Source organism: Macrobrachium rosenbergii, chromosome 43 (assembly GCF_040412425.1).
Source record: "Macrobrachium rosenbergii isolate ZJJX-2024 chromosome 43, ASM4041242v1, whole genome shotgun sequence".
Classification (NCBI taxonomy): domain Eukaryota; kingdom Metazoa; phylum Arthropoda; class Malacostraca; order Decapoda; family Palaemonidae; genus Macrobrachium; species Macrobrachium rosenbergii.
Window position 1 is genome coordinate 29,489,850 of NC_089783.1, and position 24,275 is coordinate 29,514,124.

The window sequence follows — 24,275 nt, forward strand, 5'->3', positions numbered from 1 at the left end:
AAGGGAAGTTTTTGAGGGCTAGTAAATATTATTTTATGACCGAAGTAAAGCATGCTTTCCAGTATTTGTACGGGAGAGTTGCTTGTTCGGTGTTAAATTGGACCTAACATGGGGGTTTCTATATATATATATTTCTACGTGAAATACATTACCGCATCTCTGAATTGCAGGATCCTCTCCTATAGTATTGAAAAATCGATTTATACTTGTAATTTTATCTCGCTCTTTGAGATCTTTCGTTCTAATTATTCTTTTCATATTTCTCAGTACTGAATTTGCTTTTCTTCGCTTAATTAAATTTGTTGCAGAAAACCTTTCTGAAAAAAAGTGTCCTCTTCTTTCTTCTACATGAACGGAACACATTCGCACATTCCGATTATGCATTTAAATGCGTGCAGACTGCATATATACAGTATATATGCATGCACGCGTGCATCAATCATGCCATTTGATACTGAAGACTGACTGCATAATTTCAGCGCTTGCACAAGCACATGTCACTGACACTGCAACAGCGAATTGAAAGAGATGGAAAGAATGGATGGATTGAAGGTAAATAGGAAGCCCCGGAGACCGACCTTCACATAGATGAATATATAATGGGTGGTCACAATAGCCATCTCGGGCAGGTGGTTGGTTAGTTGCGTCGGGAAAGGCAGTAAGTGCATGGTAGTGGTCGGTGAATGGTCGGACCTCGCTCTCGACTTGTGGTTTGATTGTGCGCAGCGTCCCGTTGCTTTTGTTCTTACTCTCTGTTAAATGGTTTCGTTACAACGTCTATCTGTTCAAAGAAACTCAGATTAATTCTGCCCAAAGAAAAGCACCAACATCTGCTTGTTTTCGTGCTTATTCAGTTTTCAATCATAACCATTTCAAAAGTTTTATTCGCAGTTTCATGACTTGTTAGTGCCTGACATCCTACTCTCCTGTGAGGATTTAAGCTCTTTCAGTCCCTTTTCGTTGTGGCAGATCTATGTTTTTTAGACAGTGCTTAGACAGACGAAATTTATTGTGTGTGTGCATAGTGACTTACCCTCGTTACTAATAGAAAATGAAAACATCTTATGCTATCTTTGAAAAGCATTTCCATGAAACAGTGATCCCATTCTAATGCTTGTGACAGTATGCCCAAGGCTTTGATTACCGCGCTCACTCTCTCAGGTCCCAGGAATTTTCCATTAGGAGAAACATTTTGAAACTCATATAAGAGAACTTTTGCAAATGACGTAAAAAAAATTATGTCCTTACTCATATCCCCTTTTCTATAAAATAGTAAGGAATAGAGAGAGAGAGAGAGAGAGAGAGAGAACAATCACAATTGCATTCATTTCCTTAAGGCTAAATCGAGAATAGACCGGTTGTATTAATCTTTCCACGCTTTGCAGAATATTTCAGAAAGCGTATTTGATTTGTTCGGGTGTGAAGCAAAATTCCATTCCATTGTATTCCTTGGTGAAAGGCATATTTTCCCGTTAGTGATCGTAAAGTCTATTCTTCCTACTAAGACAACGTTAATGGCACTAGAAAAACGAAGAAAGGAAGGAAAGAAGATCTAACGAATAAGTAAAGTTTTGATATAGAGTAATAGTATAAAAAGGAGAACGGAAAACTGACGGATAAATAGGCAAAATGAAGGACGATTAACATAATGGCTAGTAAGTGTGAATACGTCAGTCAGCTGCAGCAATGGCTCTGCCTCGCAATGCCACCTGGTGATAGACTTGCGTCTCCCACAGTTCATTAAGCAAATATTTCTCTGCCCTTTCTACAATGTTTCATCTATTGAAAAACGTCTGTTATACATTCAAATTCATGTTCTTCCTTCTTAAACCCAACTGTCAAGTGCTGCCTCTTCCAATTCTTTTTGGATTCCCAGTTAATAAAGATCTCCCCCCTTAGCGCTCTAAATCTAGACTGACCATCAAGTCACCTGTTGTAGAAATTTATGGTTTTGAAGTTTCTTAGGTCTGATGTTATGTGGCTTAAATACTGCTTGTCTACTTCAGAATAATATAATTTTCTAATGCTTCAGTTATAATCATTATTACATGATTTACAACTGTACTTCCTTATTCAAATACTAAACTTCTTGTCTTGTGTCTTAATCAGCAATACGTATGCCTGTGAAGATTGTTGAACCAGGGACGATAGTTTTTACTACACATGACAAGTGGCATCTTCTACTCCACATCTTTGCTCTTTGGAAGATTTCTTGTCTTTTATAATATAATTATCTGGAGCGTAACATCAAACAAATTACTGCACATTGGATCGAACTGACAAGACTAGTTGTAATTACTTTTTATTTTTTTGGGGTGGGGTGGACTTCCATTACTGTGAACCATTCGCAGGTTGCAGCTTGTCTGTGATAGCTTGCCCACTGGTATACACGGTTTTGCCTCTGTTCCTGAACTTGACAATCCATAGCAATTAGACTTCATCTATATATATATATATATATATATATATATATATATATATATATATACACACACACACACACATTATATATATATATATATATATATATATATATATATATATATATATATATATATATATATATATATATATATTAGCGATTCTTTCCCATCAAGTGAATATGTTGACACCGCTTGACAAAGCAAAAACTGCTTGATTGAAAGGGATATGTAATATATCTGTGTGTATATATATGTATACATATATATATATATATATATATATATATATATATATATATATATATATATATATATATATATATATATATATATATATATATATTCCACCATATTCACCATCAACTGACAATGCGATACCGGTCGACAAGACAACGACTGCTTGAATGAAAGGAAGGTGCTACTTTGGCTTGTTACCTAGGCGTTACCTACTCCGAGTTGCGGGTACTAAACACCGTATGATAAATGTAAAGTAGACGGCCGTACAAAGATATCGTTTATTAATATGATTTGTCGACCACACAATATAGAAATGAGTGTATATAATACTTTGATCGCCGAGGGCTAGTACTAAATACGACGTAACAAGGACCTTCAGCTAAGTTAGTACTAGCGCCTCGGAGTAGGTGACGCGTAGATTACAAGCCAAAGCAGCACCGAGAGGAATATGTGACAAGAATGTCAGGAGTTACATCAATAAAGCCGCATATTTGCCTTTTGGGACTAAATTTGGGAGATGCCTTCAAACTAGTGATGAAAAGGCATTAGGCCTAAGTTCAGCGTGATTATAGCGGCGCTGCTGCCAACTTTTAATAACTGAGCTGTTACGATAACTGTATACGACAGATGGAATTAGATTATGGGAAAAGATACTAAATATAAGGGATTCGTGATGGGCAAACAAATAGCTAGGATGTGTTTACTGGGTCAGATGGAAGTGCTTGCGGGCGAAGGTGCACAGGAAATTGAAGTTAAGCAGGTGCATGGCGTGCTGGTGAAAGGGCAATTCAAGTGAAGGAAAAACACTTTTTTGTGTGGCTGTTTCAAGACATAAGACAAGATTATATATGGTGCATCACTATACTGTAATCGGAAATTATAAGCAAAAATCAGCAATTGTGTATATGAGGAAAGCTGTTTTTTTTATTACAAGAATTATTAAAAGTGGGAGCTTTCGACCGTTTGCACGATGGTCCTTTTTAGCCAACTGCATATGTTTCATTCAGTTAGCTGAAGAGGGCCGTCGTGCAAACGGTCGAAAGCTCTCATTCTTAATCAGTTTTATAATTTGAAAAATAGAGTTTTCCTCATATACCTAGTTGTGGATTTCCACTTAATAAGACAAGATAGCTTTGAAGTCAACAGGCGGATAAGGTAGTCAAAATCAGAGACAGACAAAAATCAGAAATGAATGAACGTTTTGAGGTGACTCTGAATAGCTTTCTGGAGATAAAAAAGAAATTGTACGATGTAGGAAGTCTGCACACAGGAAAGGAGCAACTAAAGAGATGCTGTCTGAATAAACAAACATCTTTGTCAATGAGACGAGGAGCTGAAAGTACTTGATAGAACACAGGTAGATCTGAATGACAATGACAAGAACGATTTTATTAATAACTGGCTTCATGAAAAGGGACTTCCTCAACGCATTGATCTATGTGGCTAATCATTCAGAGAGAACTCTGAAGGAATTCCATCAAAGGAGAAGAAAAACACAAGAACGACCGGAAAAAAATTTAAGAAACAGAACATAAGGTAAAATAGCTGTCTTAATAAGATAACAATTAACGACGGAACACTGCATATCACAAGGAACTCGAAAGCCAAGGGTACTCTTCAGATTTATATGACAAGTCACAACAAGAAACTCATCCGCCTGTCAAGAAGAATAAGACTGGTATAAAAACGGATGGTTGCAAGTGAGGTTCCCTCTAGTGATCCATGCAAAAGGGCTGCCTCAACCTGGAGTCAATCCTGGTTATAAGGAACAGTATCAGAGAGAAAAAATGAATGACCAACATTCGTAATTGCAATTTCTGTGTTCTGGTTAGTCACACTGATACAACTTTCCAAAAACATGTACAGTGCTACAGAAAACACTATGACATTTTTCTACACTTTCCAAAAATCTGCACCCGAAAACCTGCAGCGAGAAAGTTTATTCCAAAGATGAAATCATCCGTAGTTCACAGAGATTCACTTGTCTTGTGATGCAAGCGGCTGTCTCAGTCTCTAAGCAAAAATCATTAATGTACACACAACTGTGTGTAGGTATAACCAGCAAACGATTGCATTTCATCCAATAAAAATGAAGGTAATAACCAAAGGAGGACAAGAGGTGATCATTAAAGAGTAATCAAACAAAAACTAGAAAAGTAATAAAGATAAAAAGCAGAACAGATAAATTATTGTACCGAAGAACTATTGCAATGTATTCACTCTCCCACGACCCTTCCAAAGCACCAGAGAGAGAGAGAGAGAAGCATTACTGTGGATACAGTGTTAACTAACCTGGCTCTTTTATCAATCATGTTTTAGGTGACAAATGACCCATGGTGACCTGGTCCCAAGCCAAGCATGCACTGATGATGCAAATGTGTTAGTGTAAGAGCTGTCTGCATTTTTTAAAAACAAAATAGAATCACCCTTCTTCCTGGACCTCAACATATTTCTGTCATTACTAATAAATAAAATGACGACAGAAAAATGAATATCATCGTGAAAAAAATAAATAACAATAAAGGCGTTTTCAGTTCAAATAAAGTTGTTTTGTGGAATGCCTTACAAATACATACTGTATGTCTGTAAACATACACATACATATATATACAGAGTATATATATATATAATATATATATATATATATATATATATATATATATATATATATATATATATATATATTTTTATATATATATATATATATATATATATATATATATATATATATATATACATATACAAATATATATACACATATATATACATTTATATATATATTACAAACTATACTGTAGAGTATTTTAGCAACTACAGCAGAGTACAAAGAGATAATGCTTCAGCTAATTGAATGATTCATCTGAAAGAAAAATCAAAGGGCAAACGTGTAAGAGTGGCAGGGAACAAAACATTCGAGCTAATTTAGGTCAAGAGGTTGTTCGTGACAAGAGAGAGAGAGATTGAAGTCAAGCGGGCTGTCAATTATATTCTGCGGAATTATGAAGCTTTGTGCAAGCAACTGCAATCCCACGCGTTATCGAGAATAGAAAATTATAAATGTTGGAAGTCATTCACTTCTTTTGGCATGTTATATCAAACTATAAAAGATCAAATATAACAAATGTAATCGTTGTTGATGAAAAATGTGAAAATACGAGATTTTTCATGAATTATAAATTATATATCTATATAATGAGATTCTGATAAAGACAATGGGGAGCTTATATAAGAAATTGCCATTTTCTGTAAGATACAGTATTGAAACATCAGTAGATGAAATAGTTCAAACATACAGTAACCATGAAAATCAAAGTTTAAGTATTCCTGAAGAGTTTCAGGTAACAATTTCAAAACAAGAAGTATATGAAGCCATAGCCAAAGCCAAACTCAAAGTAACTTTGGGTTATCCTAAAGTTACTCAAGTTACCTGTAAATGGAATCTTTTACTGGGTCTTGCTCCTTTGGGACGATGACGTCAGGCACAGGCCAATGTTGTAGAAACAATTATATAAATCAATGACAAATAAACAAATATACTGTTGCTATCTTAAGCAAAGCCTTTATTTGATAGCTTAGGTTATTTATGGCTTCTACTCCTCTCTCAACTAAATATGACAAAAATTCCAAATAATTAATGTTAGCTTGTTTAGTTTTGTATCATCTCGTATGAGATCTTGTCTCGCATCGTGCTCTGCACAATTTGCAAAACTTTCTCTTTTATCCGTAGGGGGAAGTTCCATTGCTACAGGTTGCTTGCAGCGTCTATTCGGCCTCTAGCCTGTTACTTTAGCTCCATGTCCGCTTCCTTTCTTCACAATTGCTGTCCAACTACTCCAACTCCCTCTTTTCAACTTTAGCTCCACGCCCGCTTCCTTTCTTCACAATTGCTGTCCAACTACTCCAACTCCCTCTTTTCAACTTTAGCTCCATGCCCGCTTCCTTTCTTCACAATTGCTGTCCAACTACTCCAACTCCCTCTTTTCAACTTTAGCTCCACGCCCGCTTCCTTTCTTCACAATTGCTGTCCAACTACTCCAACTCCCTCTTTTCAACTTTAGCTCCACGCCCGCTTCTTTTCTTCACAATTGCTGTCCAACTACTCCAACTCCCTCTTTTCAACTTTAGCTCCACGCCCGCTTCCTTTCTTCACAATTGCTGTCCAACTACTCCAACTCCCTCTTTCAACTTTAGCTCCACGCCCGCTTCCTTTCTTCACAATTGCTGTCCAACTACTCCAACTCCCTCTTTTCAACTTTAGCTCCACGCCCGCTTCCTTTCTTCACAATTGCTGTCCAACTACTCCAACTCCTCTTTTCAACTTTAGCTCCACGCCCGCTTCCTTTCTTCACAATTGCTGTCCAACTACTCCAACTCCCTCTTTTCAACTTTAGCTCCACGCCCGCTTCCTTTCTTCACAATTGCTGTCCAACTACTCCAACTCCCTCTTTTCAACTTTAGCTCCATGCCCGCTTCCTTTCTCCACAATTGCTGTCCAACTACTCCAACTCCCTCTTTTCAACTTTAGCTCCACGCCCGCTTCCTTTCTTCACAATTGCTGTCCAACTACTCCAACTCCCTCTTTTCAACTTTAGCTCCACGCCCGCTTCCTTTCTTCACAATTGCTGTCCAACCACTCCAGCTCCCTCTTTTCACTGTTCTAAGCGCTGAATGGCTGCAAGTACCGAGTGTATTGGTTTTATAGCCAAATTTTTATCATTCAAATCCTTTCTTCTATATACGACGGTTTTAAACTCTCCAGTAAATCAAACAGATATTGTGTTTGTGCATAACCGTTTCTTGACTTCTGCTGTAATGACCTCTGTGCGTAACTCTGAATCCCATTTATTTTGCAGATATAGGAAGTTGCCTATTCCTTCGAAACTCGTGAAGTCTGCTGAGTGTCAAAGTGAATCTCGTCAAATGGACTTTCAAATCGGAAGGATGATCTTCAACGTTTTACTTCTTGCGATTCTGCTTGCAGGAGGAGTTCAAGGTAAAAGGGATAGAGAGAGAGAGAGAGAGAGAGAGAGAGAGAGAGAGAGAGAGAGAGAGAGAGAGAGAGAAGGGGGGTGGTTAGAAACAGAGGTGAGGGTTGTGATTTAAAAAAAAAGGGAATGCTATCAATGGAAAAGGTTTTATTTTGCCTTGGTAGTTTTGCCAGTCGTATTTCACCTGTATTTTGCCTCTCGTTCATAAATCACTTGGAAAGCCATGACCAGAATACACCATAAGAAAACAGAAGACAGACGAAGACAGATCGCGCGACCATGGTAGCAAAGGTGATCAAGGTTCTGAGATTGTTTTCACTGGGTGTACATGCCACTCAAAGACAGCCTACCAAGTCTCGTGGTCATGTGTCGCTACATGTGTGCTGGCTCGTAAAAAATATGAGGTAGGGTTGTTCGTGTTTATTATGAATTAGTCGTTTACCTAACTGCAGTAATCTATTTGATTTTACCTCAGAGGATATTTATTGAATGCTAATAATAATTCTATTTTTAACTCCACATATACACATATATATACTATATATATATATATATATATATATATATATATATATATATATATAGAGAGAGAGAGAGAGAGAGAGAGAGAGAGAGAGAGAGAGAGAGAGAGAGAGAGAGAGAGAGAGAGAGAGAGAGAAGAAAGACAAACAGAGAGACGTACGTTTATCGGCAGGTATATTTTAACATCTCCATTAGCGAAAGGAACAAATGGGAAACAATAAAAAAATGAAATTATTGGAGGTAATGAAATATCTCTATTTTTTCGCATGTAAGAAAATGTCTGAGCGTATCTCTTTGGAGTTGTAGGAACATAATTAATAGCCTTTCATCGTGCAAACTGAAGCTAACTAAGGCCCTTTTGAAGTCAAATGAAAAGAATTATGGATAATAGTATGGACCTTCCTATTATTTTTTGAGAACAGAGAAAGCAATTAACTTGTATTTTGATGAATCTTTTTATAGTTAACAAGACAATAACCAACGTTTTTCACAGTACATTTTTTATCAGTGTTTACTGATGCAGTTGAAGCCATTTTTGGTAATAGATTTTTTAACATAACGTCATTTCCCAAGCTTCAAGAAAATATACTGCAACCACATTACCCATTTTCTATTTATAATCTCCCTCTTAAGATGCAATAGGGATAACTAATGAAATATCTATAGCATTTTCTTTAACGAAATGAGGCGAACACGACTTACGGAACATCATCATCTTGCTTCTCTCTTAAGGTGATGGAAACTCAACCAAGAACTCCAAAGACGAAGAAGCACTACTAAAAGCCGAAGCAGCTATTCGAGAAACCCTACTCAAAGACTACGATAAGAGAGCCATGCCCACAATGAATACGAAGGTCACCATCATAGAGATTTCAATTCAAGATATAAAGATGGTGAGTATTGTGACTTACATTCGTTATCCTTGCTAGGTAACCAGTGGATGACTTCATAACGTTACAGTCTTCGTTCCTGCTTTTTTGTATAACTTAGTAACTTATGTCGGACGCAGATAGATTACTTTTAGCTATTCAACAAACATGTGTGGCTAAATTATTTATTCATTGTTCATTTCCATTTTCAAACATTTATGTTACTCATGTTTGATTTCATCATGGCTAACTTCTCAAGTTCAGCTTTATTCTGTATATATTTACTCTGCCATCCTCTATAATTTCTATTCGCTTTTATTAGTTATCCACGTTGTGGAACAGTGAATGGCCATTCATGCCTTATTTTTTTCTAACTGTCGAACGAATATTCAGTTGCAACACAGAATACTTCCAATGCCTTTTTCTATGGCTTTGAGCTCAGATCCATGTGTCCCTACAGTATTTATGATTCCTAATATATTTTCACCATCAAATTTAATTTTCAGAATGTTTCTGAAGCGAATTAAGCTATGAATTCCCTCAAATTATTAGGATTAATTGATTACAAATATCTCATGAAGATTACAACTACAATGATAATAATAATGATAAAAGTTAATCACAGAGGTATCTGATAAAGGACATTGACGAAAAATAATAAAACTTAGCACCTGATCATCGTATGAAGAAAATGGCATTCTTTTTTAAAAAGTAAATCACTATTTTCCCAGGAAAAAATGGTAACTACGTATTATTCAGTACAGAAAATAAACTAAACACCTTATATGCTCTTACTTTTAAAGACATTTATCTGTCGAAATAATGTCGTGTTTAGGATTGCAATAGAATTTACCCGACATGATCTCGGGAACTCGTTGTGATTAGGTTCATCGGCTGTGCAGCAACATTAGGCCAAATCCGTGAGCAAACACTCACCACCATAGTCCTGCATAACACCTTGAGAAATCTTAATCATCTACCTCTGGTATTTAAGTTTCTTTTCTTCATCATAGTCTGAGCTTTGGTTACCTGTTAATCTCCTGAAAAATACTCAGCCATTCTCCCCATTTCAAAATGGGTTGCCTTTGATGTCACTGAAGTATCTGAAACCTTGTCTGCCCAGTTTGCTTTTCCTCGAAAACTGCGAGCGTGACTCTTTTGTTCAGATTCTCAGTTAGGGCTTTCAAAATGCGAAACGTACTGGCTACCTTCTTTGGGATCTTAATGAGGTTTGGTTATCTTCCCTGCGAAACTTGAGAAAATCTTGTCATTACTGATGTTACCCATAAGGACTCCAGCAGAACCTGACACATAGTTTCTTTGGTCAAGGTTCCTACTTGCTGCTTCAGTCTTTCCCTGTGCAAACTTCCAGGAAACATTGCAATCTCGCAAAGTGTTGTGTGTTGTTCAAGTTTTATTTGCTGTCCATATTTTGCGGCTGTTTGAAAAAGAGTTGCTTTCTTAGCTATTACTACACTCTTATTCATCTAATGTCTCGGGTCTCAACATTTATGTTAGAGCAGGGAGCCTGTGATTTAGTGAAGTTTACTTTTCCCAAAGCACAGATCCAGTTTCTTCCTTGGCTCTAATAACAACAAAACATAACCCCTCTCGTCCACTAACAATACGGGGGTTTAGATTACTTAATGCGTAATAGCACTGCAGATATCAAAACTTTACAATGGATTTATCTATCCATGCACTGAACAGGGAGTACTTAGAATTAGCAAACTATTAATTTGTTTCTCACTGGGAGACCGTTTGAATTAAAGGAAAATGATCCAGTTTATGCTACAATTTTTACTTCTTCCAGACATCCTCTACCTTTCACTCCATATGACTCATTTATGGTATGTTATGTTTTGTTCCAGTGTCATTTTGCCCGGCTCCACTGACCACGAGAGAAGATTCGCCTCTACTCTCCTATTGATAAGAACCACTTGCCAGACTACCACACCTCACCATTTCATGGTGAATTATGCTCTTATTGACCCCTTATTCTCTTCGGCACGCTATCTTTCATTTTCACATGCTTCATGAATATGTAAAATAGATAATTATCCTCCAAATCACTGTTGATTTTTCACAGTAGTTCGCCATTCAGAAAGATGGTTTTGAAGAGAAAAGTAGGCCCATGATCAATGGAGGGTCTTCTCTTGCACATTATCCAGGAATTCCTGGACCACCTGTTGATCATAGCAATGTAGCAACCTAATGAATAATGAAAGGCAGAATGTACATCAAAGAAAACTGTACACTGTGAATAATAAGTACGTATGGAATGTTGCTACGCCGCAAAGTCACAGAAGAATAGTCTGCCGCTTACACGTGGCTTCAAATAGTAACACAATGAATACTGATGCGAGCAGAGCAGAAGAATAATAAGAGACATACCATTTTGTAAAGAACTTGTCCAACATCATTGAAAATTCATCTGGATGTTTTCATTTACAGTACCAAATTTTAGTAGGTAGAGAACAACAAATGACTCCTCTCAAGAAAATTTCAACTTCCTTGAACTGAGCGCGCAAAAAAATTAAACGTAAGAAACATTCGCCTCAAATTTGGTGTGGCTTCCAAAGTGCACTTATGGTGAGAGTTACGAACTTAAGGATCCAATCACCATTATACCAAAGATGAGCATCAACATTGGGCAATTCATCTCTGAACGAGTGAACTAATTATCAATACTGGATAAGCGTCCTCCTTGATATACAGAATGCATTAACACCGAACCCTCATTATGAAATCAGCACCCAAATAACTTCAACCATAGTATCCTTTGATCTGTCACCGATCTGCTGCCAACAAAATCTAAACAATCTCACGAGTGGGACAAAAGGCTTCGGTTGCAGTCGGATGAAGTTATTGGCTACCCTTGACATGTACGCCTCGGTATTCCAAGGTGAACCCCGTGACGTCAAAGGAACCACTGCAAAATGGCCGACCGGACGGAGTAAGAGGATTATGACCGTTAGAATTATATTGGATACATGATCCTGAAGATTAGAATAAACTCCGGTACAACCAGATTTCGAGATTATGATCCATTTTAAGGTGTCGTCAGTTACATGGGTTTTACTTTTAAGAACGATGCTACACCTTTTCAGGTGGAAATTCGTGGCACACATGAGCACACACATATATCATACTAAAGCGCATTTTAAGATGCCCAGCAGAACTGAGAAGAGTGTGGTTAAGAAATCCCTCGGCACTGTCTTCCCTCTATCTAGATACCTGTCAGGTGAGAAAATAGTTAGAAAGGGTCTGATTTGTTTTTAACCAATATCAGGCGTCATATGTGCCTGAGGCGGGCTAAACTGATATCCTTTTAAAATATTTGATGCTAAAATATGGTTTATACTTAGAATATATGGCAAGAGCATTTGGTCAAAATTACAAGAAGAACAATTCAAAAGTACGCGCAATCTTCTGCAATTAAAACAAATAGAAGCATTCAGCAATGTATAATAGAGGAAATAACCTAATTAATTAAGTTCAAAGATCCTCACCATTAAGGGATACAAAATTGCTTTAGATTTATTTCCTTTAAAAAACAATGTACAAAAATTGATTAGAAATAAATTTGCTCATAACGCCACTTAACGATAGTAATACAACGTGTACGAGTATTTACTCATATGAGGGTGATGTTGAAATAGAAAGAGTAAACAAACTTGCATAATCCATTGCATGTTTTCAAATATAAATTTATCTTGAAACATACAGCATTCCATCCAGGCTCTTGTTACCAGTCTCGACATGCAATTTACTCCGAATTACTTCTCTAAATATTAATCTCTGTGGCATTAAGGCACAGAAATTTGCCTGCCTGCTCTCTCTCTCTCTCTCTCTCTCTCTCTCTCTCTCTCTCTCTCTCTCTCTCTCTCTCTTATATATTCGTTTTTTTTAGCCCTGTCTAAACCATCTACATATAGATAAGTTTAGTTCAAATACCGTGGGTATTTTAGACCACAATTAATTTGGGTGCACTGGCCGCTGCGAATTTTAGGTGATATATATATATATATATATATATACATATATATATATATATATATATATATATATATATATATATATATATATATATACATATACAGTATATAGATAGATAGACTGATAGATAAACAGATATACATGAAAATTACACAAAATTAGCTTCTTCATATACCTATGCACACAGACACATAAAAGGGTTTACACACACACATATATATAAATATACAGTATGTATATATATATATATATATATATATATATATATATATATATATATATATATATGTGTGTGTGTGTGTGTGTGTGTGTGTGTAAAACCTGTTTATATGTTTGTGTATAGGCGTATGAAGCAGCTAATTTTGTGGAGATTTTATTGCACAGCGGGTTCATCTTCTATTCAGCAGTTGAAATAACAACATGGAAGCCTGTTGTGTTGCAATTTCTCTGAACAAAATATCTTATTAGGAACGGCTAAACGTAAAAAGATTATATATATAAAACACCATGGACGATTTCCTTTATAGAGCAATTAGTCAATACGCTTCCTACTGCTACACCTACTCCGCCACTCACCAGTTTCTTCCAAGCACTTTCACACTTCTTGCGTGAAGGTGCTTGAGTTCGTTTCATCTCCCCTTCCACACTATCCGTCTAGCACTTTTTCCCTTTCCCTCTTCCTCCTCCTTTCCAGAGTTTTTATGTTTTTTAATGAGATGAAAATATGACAGATTATCAACATTCTGTAGACTGGAAAGTAAGCAAACCGCTGAATGACAAATGGTAGTAACGTCTTTCAGAATGGTCAGTTGTCGAAAGCTTAAGCTAACAAATGGAGTGAAAATTAATAGTCATAGAATTAAAGCCATGGTGTTCTGAACTTCAGAACCACAATTCTCAGCTATTTTTTTTTCTTTTTCAGCGCGAAGTGGATCAAGTTATGGAAGTTTCAACCAGGTTATCAATGGTACGTGTTTCTGTTCTTGGTTAAAAGATTGAGTAAGTTGTAATTGGGTCTTCCATTTCAAATTAGCTCTACTATTTTTCTTTTTAAAGTTTTGCTTAGAATGCCCTCATATTACTGCAGATTTAGTGAATATTTTTCTTTTTTGGGTGGGTCTTTAATGACATAACTAAACGAAAGCTAAAATCCCTTTGAAGGCAAATAAGATAATTACTAATTACCCGTATATAGTAATTAAAGGATTTGCTCTTATTAAAATCCATTTTCATTGATCACGTAGTAAAGCTTTGAATGGCAGCTTCAATAATAAACACAAAAGAATAGAAATGGGTAATAATATTAACTTACTTAACACTTAATTATACTGGGATTCTTTATCTGGTTTATTATTTTGAAGAGGTATATAGTATAGGGAAAAAGGCGCATAATCTTGTATCACATGCACTCCTCCAATCAAGTGGCCAGATTCCACACCTTATTAATTTCCTTTTCAAAATATTCTTTCTGTCTTCATGCGCTTGTAAGCAAAGGAATGCTATTGTGTGAAATAAACGGAAAAAGTTCTTTTGATTCGTTGCTGTATAACATGGATTGTTTATACGAAGTAAAGACTACACCAAAACTGACATAGCAAGCGAGACCAAAAAAGGTAATTTTCTCAGAAAAGGAAGAGAAATCAATGTGGGAAAAATAATTAATACAGCTCCTAATGATTAATTAGCTCCAGTTTTCCGCAGCTCTGGGACGACCCACGTTTAGTCTGGGAGCTCAACAAACACATGGACGTAGGATTTCTTGGAATGGATCCTGAGACGATATGGACGCCTGACTTAGCTGTCTATAACGGGTAAGTAAAGAGAATTAGATCCAAACTCCTTCGGAAGAGGATCAGACTCCTTGATTCCACAGAATCCACGTGGGACATTGATCCTCTTATGATGCTTAAGGGGTTTAATTACTTCCTTTCCAAGGATTTGTTGGACTAAGATCATCTCTCTCTCTCTCTCTCTCTCTCTCTCTCTCTCTCTCTCTCTCTCTCTCTCTCTCTCTCTCTCTCTCTACAAACAGAAGTACTATCATCTTGTGATTTTCTTCCTGTACTTTATCCTTATTAAAATTATTTGATAAAGTCATGATTTGCACTACGCCCGTGATTATACAGAAAGAAATCCTGGGTTGGATTTAATGGAGCAAATGAGCAATCTGGTTAAGTTCCATTGAATCTGGTACTAATATATTGTGGAATGTTCAGGGGAGCAGCCAGAATGAACACTATGCACTTTCAGCATCATCCCAAAATATCTGTTATCCCTTCTGGAGCCATCTACTCCATTCACACATACAGACACATATAAACCCATATAAACACGCACATACACACACACACACACACACACACACACATATATATATATATATATATATATATATATATATATATATTTATACTGTCTTCTTCTGTATATCTATATATATATATATATATATATATATATATATATATATATATATATATATACTGTATATATATACTTGTAACAATCTCAATTTCAGAGTAACACAAGGGCCCCTAAGAAACAAAATTAGTAAAATATATTTATCGATCTGTCTACTAATCTGACTGCAGGAAAACTTAGAACGAGAAGACAAGGGACAAGTGTATTTATACCTAGTGCAAGAACGATTCTAGTCGGTTATAAAAAGCAGTTTACTTGCTTATCTTGATGCCTGCGATTAAGACGTTAACTGATCAGTGCTGCATCAGAATACACCCTAATTAGTAGGGCTCTAGGCAGGCTAGAGTAACTTGATTACTTGTTTCTAAGTAGATCTCATCAACAGTGTCAGGCTTCCAATTTACTTCTAGCTGGCTAAAGATCATATTGATCTCCTGGGGTGATCATTATCCTTTCTGAGACTTTTCTACAAATAGAAGTCTTATTTAGCTGTTAAAATCTCTTCGCTTTTTACTGGGAGACTTGTTTATTGAATTTCACTGATTTTTACTAGCTCTCCTGATAGCACTAGAGTAACTTGCTAGGATACTAGATGATGATTTCCAGTTCTTTTTTAGATAGCCATTGATCACTTATAATAACTTCTCCAGTCAAAAGACTACATAACTATTGTTTTTCTTAGAGACGTTATTTGATCGAACTTCTACTAGTGACTCCTAAAATGTGAGATTACTGGTTTTATGATATTTTAAGGTTGGAGCATCTGAAGTTTAAAATTTGTGTGTGAAAGGATGGCAACTACTCTTTAGATGCTCAATCATCCCCAACCCCACCAAATAATTAGTACCACGCTGTAAATCTTGAAATATTCAATTTATGTGACAGGTAATTTATTGTTCCACAGGTAATTTATTGTCACACTCTTGCGTGACGTAATTGAATTTTGATCCACAGTTTTTAAAAAGGAATAAGCACAACTAAAATTCTGATAAGCATAACTAAAATTTTGCTAGCGCGCGTGTGGAATCCGGGAGGTTGGATTCTAATTGCCGAAAAAGATTTTTTTTTTTTATAATCTCATGCTTTTGTGACATTTCTTATTCAGCGTGCAAGAGTGGTCTTGATAACCACCAAAGGCGTATTTTGGCAACACATCAGGTTTACTATAGCTCATTATATCTTAAACGTCCTGGGGAACAGAAAAGACCAAAGAATGTTTCTTTGTTAGATTTTTTAAGGAGAATTATTGCAACTGATCTTTAGATATTCAATCATCCCCAACCCCACCAAATAATTATCGTCAGGGAACTAGCTAAAACAGCATACCCTTATCAATGCAAAATCCTTTAAGTAACTGTTTGTTTTCGACCATGATTCTCTGTGTTGACCTATTGAAAAATTTATATTGCCTGAGTGTATTTCTACACGGTGGAAACATTCAAGGGATGACTCCCTTCAGATGATCATGATATTAAATGGCGCGCAGAGACTCTCCTTAGCGTAATGAATTGTTTTATTTTTCTAACAGGATATATACTGAATAGTGAATGGCGTGTACTTTCCATTTACCCAAAAGAGAAACAAATTGACTTATCTGTAAAGTCGAAGTGGATTTTAATGAGTTATTTTAAGTAAGGATTATAAAGAAAATTATTCATGTTGCGATAATGAGAATTCGATAATAATAATAATGGTAATAAGACTTTGCAGCATTATTCAGGCTTTTACAGAAACAACAGCAAGACCAAAAGAAAACAATTACTATTACTACTTCTATTACTACTATTACCACTGCTACTACTACTGCTTCTACTCTGAATAGTGACAACAATAACACCCTGCTTTTCAGAGCATCTCAGACTCACGTGCCCAGATCTTCCATGCCCATGATTGTCTACCCAGACGATGGGACGATTCTCTACACGTCGCCTTACAAATTCCAGTTCAGCTGTGTTATGGATCTCACCTACTGGCCCCACGATTCCCACCACTGTATCCTGAGACTTGGGTCGTGGGTTCACCAAGGTCACATGCTGGATCTTTTCCTGAAGGACAACAAGGTTGAGGTGAGGTCATTCTATTGTCGAGTGTCTTAACTAAGTTGGTTATATAAGGATTGATATAGATGACAATTAAGTTTTCATTTTTTCGTCTTCACCTTTACTACTACATATCTTACTGTAACGAAGACTGATTGACTGGTTGATTTCAACAGACTGATGCTGCAACAGTATGGTCATTATTATCATTTAATAATTTAACCGTATTACTGAACGGAAATTCTTAACTTTGAGAAGGGTGGCCATATTTTGTCTTGTCTAGTAAGTTAGTTTCCCAAAAGCTAAATGTATACGAAATCATTATCTTTTTTTATAGATTCTAACATTTCTTTCAGATCCTTGTTCCTAAACTTTTCCATCCTATGATGTTCCGAAATAAGTCAGTTACATAAGACATGTTATAAGATTAACTGGCGGTATATATGTTACAGTAAGACTGAAATCACCAATTCACTTAGGGACATTTGATCCCCGAGGGGCTAATACTAAACACGGCGAAACAATGTAGATGAATCACTGTTTCGCCGTGTTTAGTACTAGCCCCTCGGGGATCAAATGTCCCTAAGTGAATTGGTGATTTCACGAATTCCCTGATAATTTCAAGAATTTCGTGAACTCCCTGGTTTCACAATCTTACTGTTACATGTACATTTTCTATGGATATCTTCACGCTTTGAAATTGTATATTTGGCATTTATATTATACAACGTCGGATTTAAGAGTCAATATTCACCGTGTCATTGATTCCACAGACCGATATTCCGGTTGCTCTGACTTCCAACGGCCACAACATCTCAGCTGCCGAGTGGACCATCGAAAGCACGTCCGTCCGCAGAGAAGAATCGCATTATCCCTGCTGTCACGAACCCCTGGTCACAATCCTCATGGATTTTGTGGTGAAAAGGAACGCCCCCATTTACGCATGGACTGTGAAGCTCCCAGTTGGCTGTAAGTATGAAGCGGTTGTTCATATGTGTATTTCAATGGACATTATTCAGTTTCACTGATGATGTTTGCCAATGGGACCCTTGTTCAGTACTGTTCAGGAGAGCTGTAAATTAATTAATAAAATATAAAAAGTATTTTGTGAAGATACGAAAGCCCATGGGGCATTTAATAAGTTAAAACAATACGAATTTTAAAAATCTTAACTTATTCTGAATTTTATCATTATTGTTATTTTTTTTTTATTGTACAGATGGAAACGTGAGTAAATGTATTTACCGTGAGCGTGTGTTCAGGGTGGAAGCATATGTTTTTTTTTTTTCATATTTATTTTTAAAATTTCATTGCCATTATCCATTTAGTCCAAGTGCTTGGCCAGTGGTCTAGACCTGGTACACCATTTCATTTTCATCCTTCGGGCCAGCTTGTGAGAGCGGTTAATCAGCTCAGGGGTCTGGTTAACTTATTCTAATAATAATATTGTTCGGGAGATAATTATGAGCGGTATCGCATTGGAACGTACTATATTGATAATTACATGTTGGGTGATTAGCTAAGCCCAGGAGATTCATGACATTATATAACTTGGAATTAATATCAGTGACGTAGTTGAAGCATTATATAACACAGATTCAATATTAGTGCCATGCTTGGTACGTCTAATGAACAGGAATTCTTCGTTTTACTGATGTACTTCTAACGCGAAATAACAAGAAATCAGTAGTAAGAACATGCTTGTAACGTGAAATATCAAGGAAAGTTCACCTGAGAGATATACTTGGAAGGTTAAATAACACGGCATTAACAATTTGATTGACGTGCTTTAAACTTTTAATGATAAAGAGCTAAACTTGTTGACGTAATTGAAACATTCAATAACACGGAATTAAAATTCGGGACGTGACTGAAACGTTAAGTAAGAAGTTCATCATCCTTAAAAACGACTTCAAACATTGAATAACTTTGAATTAACCACCTTACTGCTTTATATGAAACAGTTAACTAGGAATTCATGTTACTGACGTAATTGCAACTTTACGTAACGTGAAATTCACCGTAGCAAATTACTTGAAGCTTTAGATAACATGGAATCCAGTTTAGTGACGTACATGAACCGTCCAATAACTTTAATTAGTTTTGTTATTACAAAGAAATGAAACCAGATGCAAATTGAAAAAAAAGCCAACATATAGTAACAATTCCTGAGTTCCTTAGAACATAAAACAATTTTTTTCCACAAAATAACGTAAAATAAGGTAGGAATATTGAACTGTTCTATTCTATATCATCATATAACATTCTACTTGAAAAGTATCTATTTTACCGAGACAAGGCTATCAAGGTGATACGGAATTTGAGTAATGTTACTTGTAATTCGAATGGTTATAGAATGGCATTCAAAGAAGCTTCATAAGAGGGTAAATTCTTTGATCAATGCTTCTTTAAGTCTAAATGATACAGAATGTCCCTTTGCTTTTAGAAATCCAGACTCAGCAATAAAAAGCAAGAACTCCGATATCTGTAAAGTCTTTTCAAGCGTATGATACTGTTGACTTGCAACTGGTCGCTCGAAAAATGTTGTAACAGAATCTTGAAAATACAGAAAAAATCCCTCGTTTTATTGGGTGCAACAATTACGATTTCATAGAACTAAGTATTAAACAAACTGAAAACTCGTTCTTCGTTTAACAACGCAATATTTCGAAATGAGAGAGAGAGAGAGAGAGAGAGAGAGTCAAGGCCGAAGCAACTATTCACGATAATTGAGCATTTTCAGGAACTCTTTTAATGTGAAGTAAAATTCCTGTTACCTTCGAACTGAACAAAACAAATATATATATATATATATATATATATATATATATATATATATATATATATATATATATATATATATATATATATATATATAATACCGTAAATATTTAGGGGATAAATCATTACTATGATTATTAGTAACTGTTCATTATTATTATTATTATTATTATTATTATTATTATTATTATTATTATTATTATTATTATTACAGGTCTAAGCGTGCTCACCGTCCTGCTATTTCTTCTACCTCCTACTGCTGGGGAGAAAATGATCCTTGGAGGGCTCTGCCTCATCTCCAACTTGGTCTACATCGCCTATGCTTCATTTGTCATCTCGCATGCGCCATCCCACTCCCCGCTTATCAGTTCAGTGACCATCTGACCATCTGTAACATTTAAATTTAGTTCCACAATGACTCATTTCGTTATGTAAACTCATTCGAATTTACAAACGCGTCTCATTAATGAACAAATCGTTTAATAGCTTACATTGAGTAAACTCATGAAAGCGCAAATTCTCTTGAATTTGTTGTCAAATGGAATTATTGTTAAGTCACATGAGTAAGCAGTACATTTGAACTGTTGAATTCACTTGAAATGTCACTCCTCATTAATGAACAAGAAATCGTTTAATAGCTTACATTGAGTAAACTCATGAAGGCGTAAGTTCTCTTGAATTTGTAGTCACTGGATTTATTGTTAAGTCACAAGAGTAAGCAAGTACATTTGAACTGTTAAATTCACTTGAAATGTCACTCTTACTCCAAGATAGTTATTTCATTTCAGTAGCAGATTAACAACATGAGAGTATTATTGTCGGATACAGGTCGGCTACTCCTTTAACTAACTTTCGTCATAAATTCTGTCCACAGTTAAGCTGATCGGCCAGCAGGTAATCTTAGTTACTATGAGCTTGATCGTTTCGTCGTTTATTGTGAAGATAGCGCGTGACCCCCGCTCCCATGGCGTTCCCTTCTTCGTCAAGAAAGCTTTAGTGATCCTCTCTTATCCTCTCTGCCTCGGGAACTACAGAAATCTGGTGAGGAACTGTTATCATAGTAGTCCTTGCTCTTTTTTTTTTTGAATTACGTCTCCGTAGTACTGTTAACCATACCACAGAGCTCGGCAAGACGGCATCACTAGCAGGAGTATGATTCTCCTATGGGTCAATGCGTGGTCACTCTGCAAATGGGTTTTACTCTATGGCTACAACAACTTCGAACAGCTGGCCAATATACGCCATATTCCTAATACCTTTTTCTGGATCTTGTGTTATATTAAGAACATACTCAAAAACAGCCTATGGTACCACATTTTGATGAATGCAAAGAATTTTGGGGAAGGAAAAAAGTCGTATTTTGGTGAGAGGGCGCACTCACCCAGTATTAGTGCAGGCCCCAACAATGACCTGTCAGCCAATTCACTTTCATTACTTCTGGCTCATGATGCCTGTCATTGCATTGTGGAATGCTTCGTAATTACAGTTGTCAAGTGAGTCTTATGAGTCTTGACATGTTCGTTTTCAAGTATTTTTATGCTTCATAATCATCATTTTATGCCAATGGCAGGACTTGTGCTTACTGCAATATCAGTGTATCCATATTTTGTCAGCTTGTATTCACTATCCATATTTTGGCTAGTGAATACAGGCTGACACTTCTCTCTAGCTATTTGTCTCAAAATTCTTTTTCCAAATGATACTTTTATTCCCTCCTTTTACTTTACCCAGTAATTAAAGGTAAGAAAATTAAAGCATTGTCTCCAAAGGATCCCATTCATTTTTCGATTCAAACTTTTCTTATGTCTCTCCATTTCAGCTTCCATCCAACACCCTAGCTTTTCCTGAATCCTCTTCCGATTGTTAGCTCCTGTACTAAACTGATTTGGCTATCCTCTTCCCACCTTAAAGCATTCTCACATTATTACAGTCTTATCCCTTCCATATTATGATTCGCTTGCCATTCCAGCTTCCCTTATCTGTGTATTTCATGTCTTCCTTAAAGAAAATTTTAGGACTCACCACCATACATCTGTAAAATTAAGCAATCTTTCCTATTCCCTCCTAAAAACTTAGCATGACCTTTGTAAATCTTCAAGGTTAGCTTTCTACTTGCCCACATATTATAAACCATCCTGCTAACATCCCTCCTTCCCACACTTTTCCTAATAGTTCTTTCTTTTCTTCTTTTTTCGCTTTTATCCTTGTTCTTGGATATCTAAAACTTATGAAGTTTTGTATCACTATTGCTATCTTATTCCCATCCTGTAAGCCATCTTCTTTCCAGACTCTCTTTCTGTATCTGAATTATCCTTTGGAGCTATTCCTTTGGTAATTCTTTGCCCTTGGGCATGATGCATTTCTTGCTTTAATATTTCTTAATCCCAATGCAGTAATGTGTGTGGTTGTTTTGTTGTTAAGACTTGGGGATAAGTACTGATAAGTTACACTGCAGAGAATTTCGTTTTGAGCCAGTAGTTCAAAGGAAATCATTATCTTTCTGACCATTTTCTCCTTTTAACATCTGCTATGAAGAGTCTTTGTATCTATTGACTTCAGAAACTTTAAAATGTCCAATCTTGTCAGTAATTTGTGAGCAACATAATCAAAATCCGCTTTACAGTTGGCAGGCTGCAATGAGTACAAGGGAGAAGTACTTATTTTACTTATCATTTCACCTCTTAGAAATTATGTTGGGTTATGCTTTGAAAAGTAAATCACAAACTTCATGCTGAATGTAAAATACAGATTTGCTATCTCGTTCTATGCTCACAAGAAGTATATCTTTAGTCCTTAATGTAACATGTTCACTTGTCCATATGCTCTATATCAGCCGATGAAGGCTTTGTGCTCATAGCATTCAATAACGAAATATCATTCGTGACCAAATGACTAAACTGCTAACATTCTGCATTACAGTTAACCTACTCTAGTCACACTTATGAGTACACGTCAAAGTCTGAGGAACTGGATCTTGAGGACGGACCGGCCAAAGAGGATGAACGTCGTCGCCTGAGCATGGACGGATGCGAATGGCTGCTCCTCGCTGCTGTTCTGGATCGCATAGCACTTTTCCTTTACACTGCTATTTGCCTCATCAGCTTAATCCGCTACAACTCTGTGCTTTAGCAATGCTTGGCCTCAAATAAGATTCACAAATGACAGTGACCTCCTTGCAGATGGTACAGTGCGGACTTGAACACTTCAGAGAGAACAAAAATTCCTTGAACTTTGTACCAGGATGGAGGTGCTCAGAGGTTTCTCATAAGATTCCTTTTGGTATTGTGAAGCAGAAGACAGAATGACGTCAGTGGTACTTCATTGTGCAATCTCTTGCAAACGTCATTTATGTTAGAGTAGGTTTTGTCCCAAGGGAAGCTTTTGTAATTACTAATGAGGCTAGAATAAGTGCTGCAATGAATTTTTCTCTTGGAAACTTAGCACGATAAATGCTGAGAATTTGTCGTTTAATAAAGATTTAGAGAGAACATATACATAAGGACATGAATCATGAAGCAGTCTTATTGACATGTCCATGCGGGCAAAGACAGCAAAATAATATTAGATGTATGAAACGAACAGCAAACCTAACTCACACAAATACAATACCATAAGCAATCAAGAGCACATCTTTTATATATATATATATATATATATATATATATATATATATATATATATATATATATATATATATATATATACATATATATATATGTATTTATATGTGTGTGAATACCTTTGGTAGATGAGTATCCTATAGTGATCAATCAATAGTTGCTTCAAATGATGTACTTATTATTAACGAGAAGAAGCAGAGAGTTGAGAGCTACAAAAGAAAAGGAGTAAAACCAGACATGTGTTTCCCAAGAAAAGGTGTGATTTATTTTTCTTTGCAGGGAACACTGGAATTTCTCCAATGATTTTTACTGAATTGCCTTCTATAAAAACGATATCTTCCCTAAAAAAAAATTTTTTTTTCTTTTAAAGTTATGT

General features: G+C 36.1%; 1 protein-coding gene across 3 annotated transcripts; it reads left to right on the forward strand.

The window, feature by feature from the left end:
- The first annotated feature begins 597 nt into the window (after positions 1–597).
- Positions 598–23,788, forward strand: LOC136828711 (neuronal acetylcholine receptor subunit alpha-5-like). 3 transcript variants are annotated; one of them, XM_067086848.1, is made up of 10 exons: positions 598–658; positions 7,514–7,653; positions 8,903–9,063; positions 13,961–14,005; positions 14,740–14,849; positions 17,309–17,525; positions 18,272–18,467; positions 20,494–20,646; positions 21,154–21,320; positions 23,199–23,788. In XM_067086848.1, the coding sequence occupies exons 2-10, from the start codon at positions 7,581–7,583 to the stop codon at positions 23,406–23,408; spliced, it is 1,332 nt and encodes a 443-aa protein (XP_066942949.1). In that variant the 5' UTR covers positions 598–658; positions 7,514–7,580; the 3' UTR covers positions 23,409–23,788. The 3 variants fall into 3 exon arrangements, with proteins under 3 accessions (XP_066942949.1, XP_066942948.1, XP_066942947.1); XM_067086847.1 differs by having other exon boundaries at positions 632–718; XM_067086846.1 differs by having other exon boundaries at positions 641–707.
- Positions 23,789–24,275: the final 487 nt, after the last annotated feature.

Coding starts and splice junctions, on each gene's coding strand:
- LOC136828711 (XM_067086846.1), top strand. CDS start 667: ATGGTAGTGGTCGGTGAATGGTCGGACCTCGCTCTCGACTT. Junction 9,064..13,960: donor CAATTCAAGATATAAAGATG/GTGAGTATTGTG, acceptor TTTCTTTTTCAG/CGCGAAGTGGATCAAGTTAT. Junction 21,321..23,198: donor TCGGGAACTACAGAAATCTG/GTGAGGAACTGT, acceptor TCTGCATTACAG/TTAACCTACTCTAGTCACAC.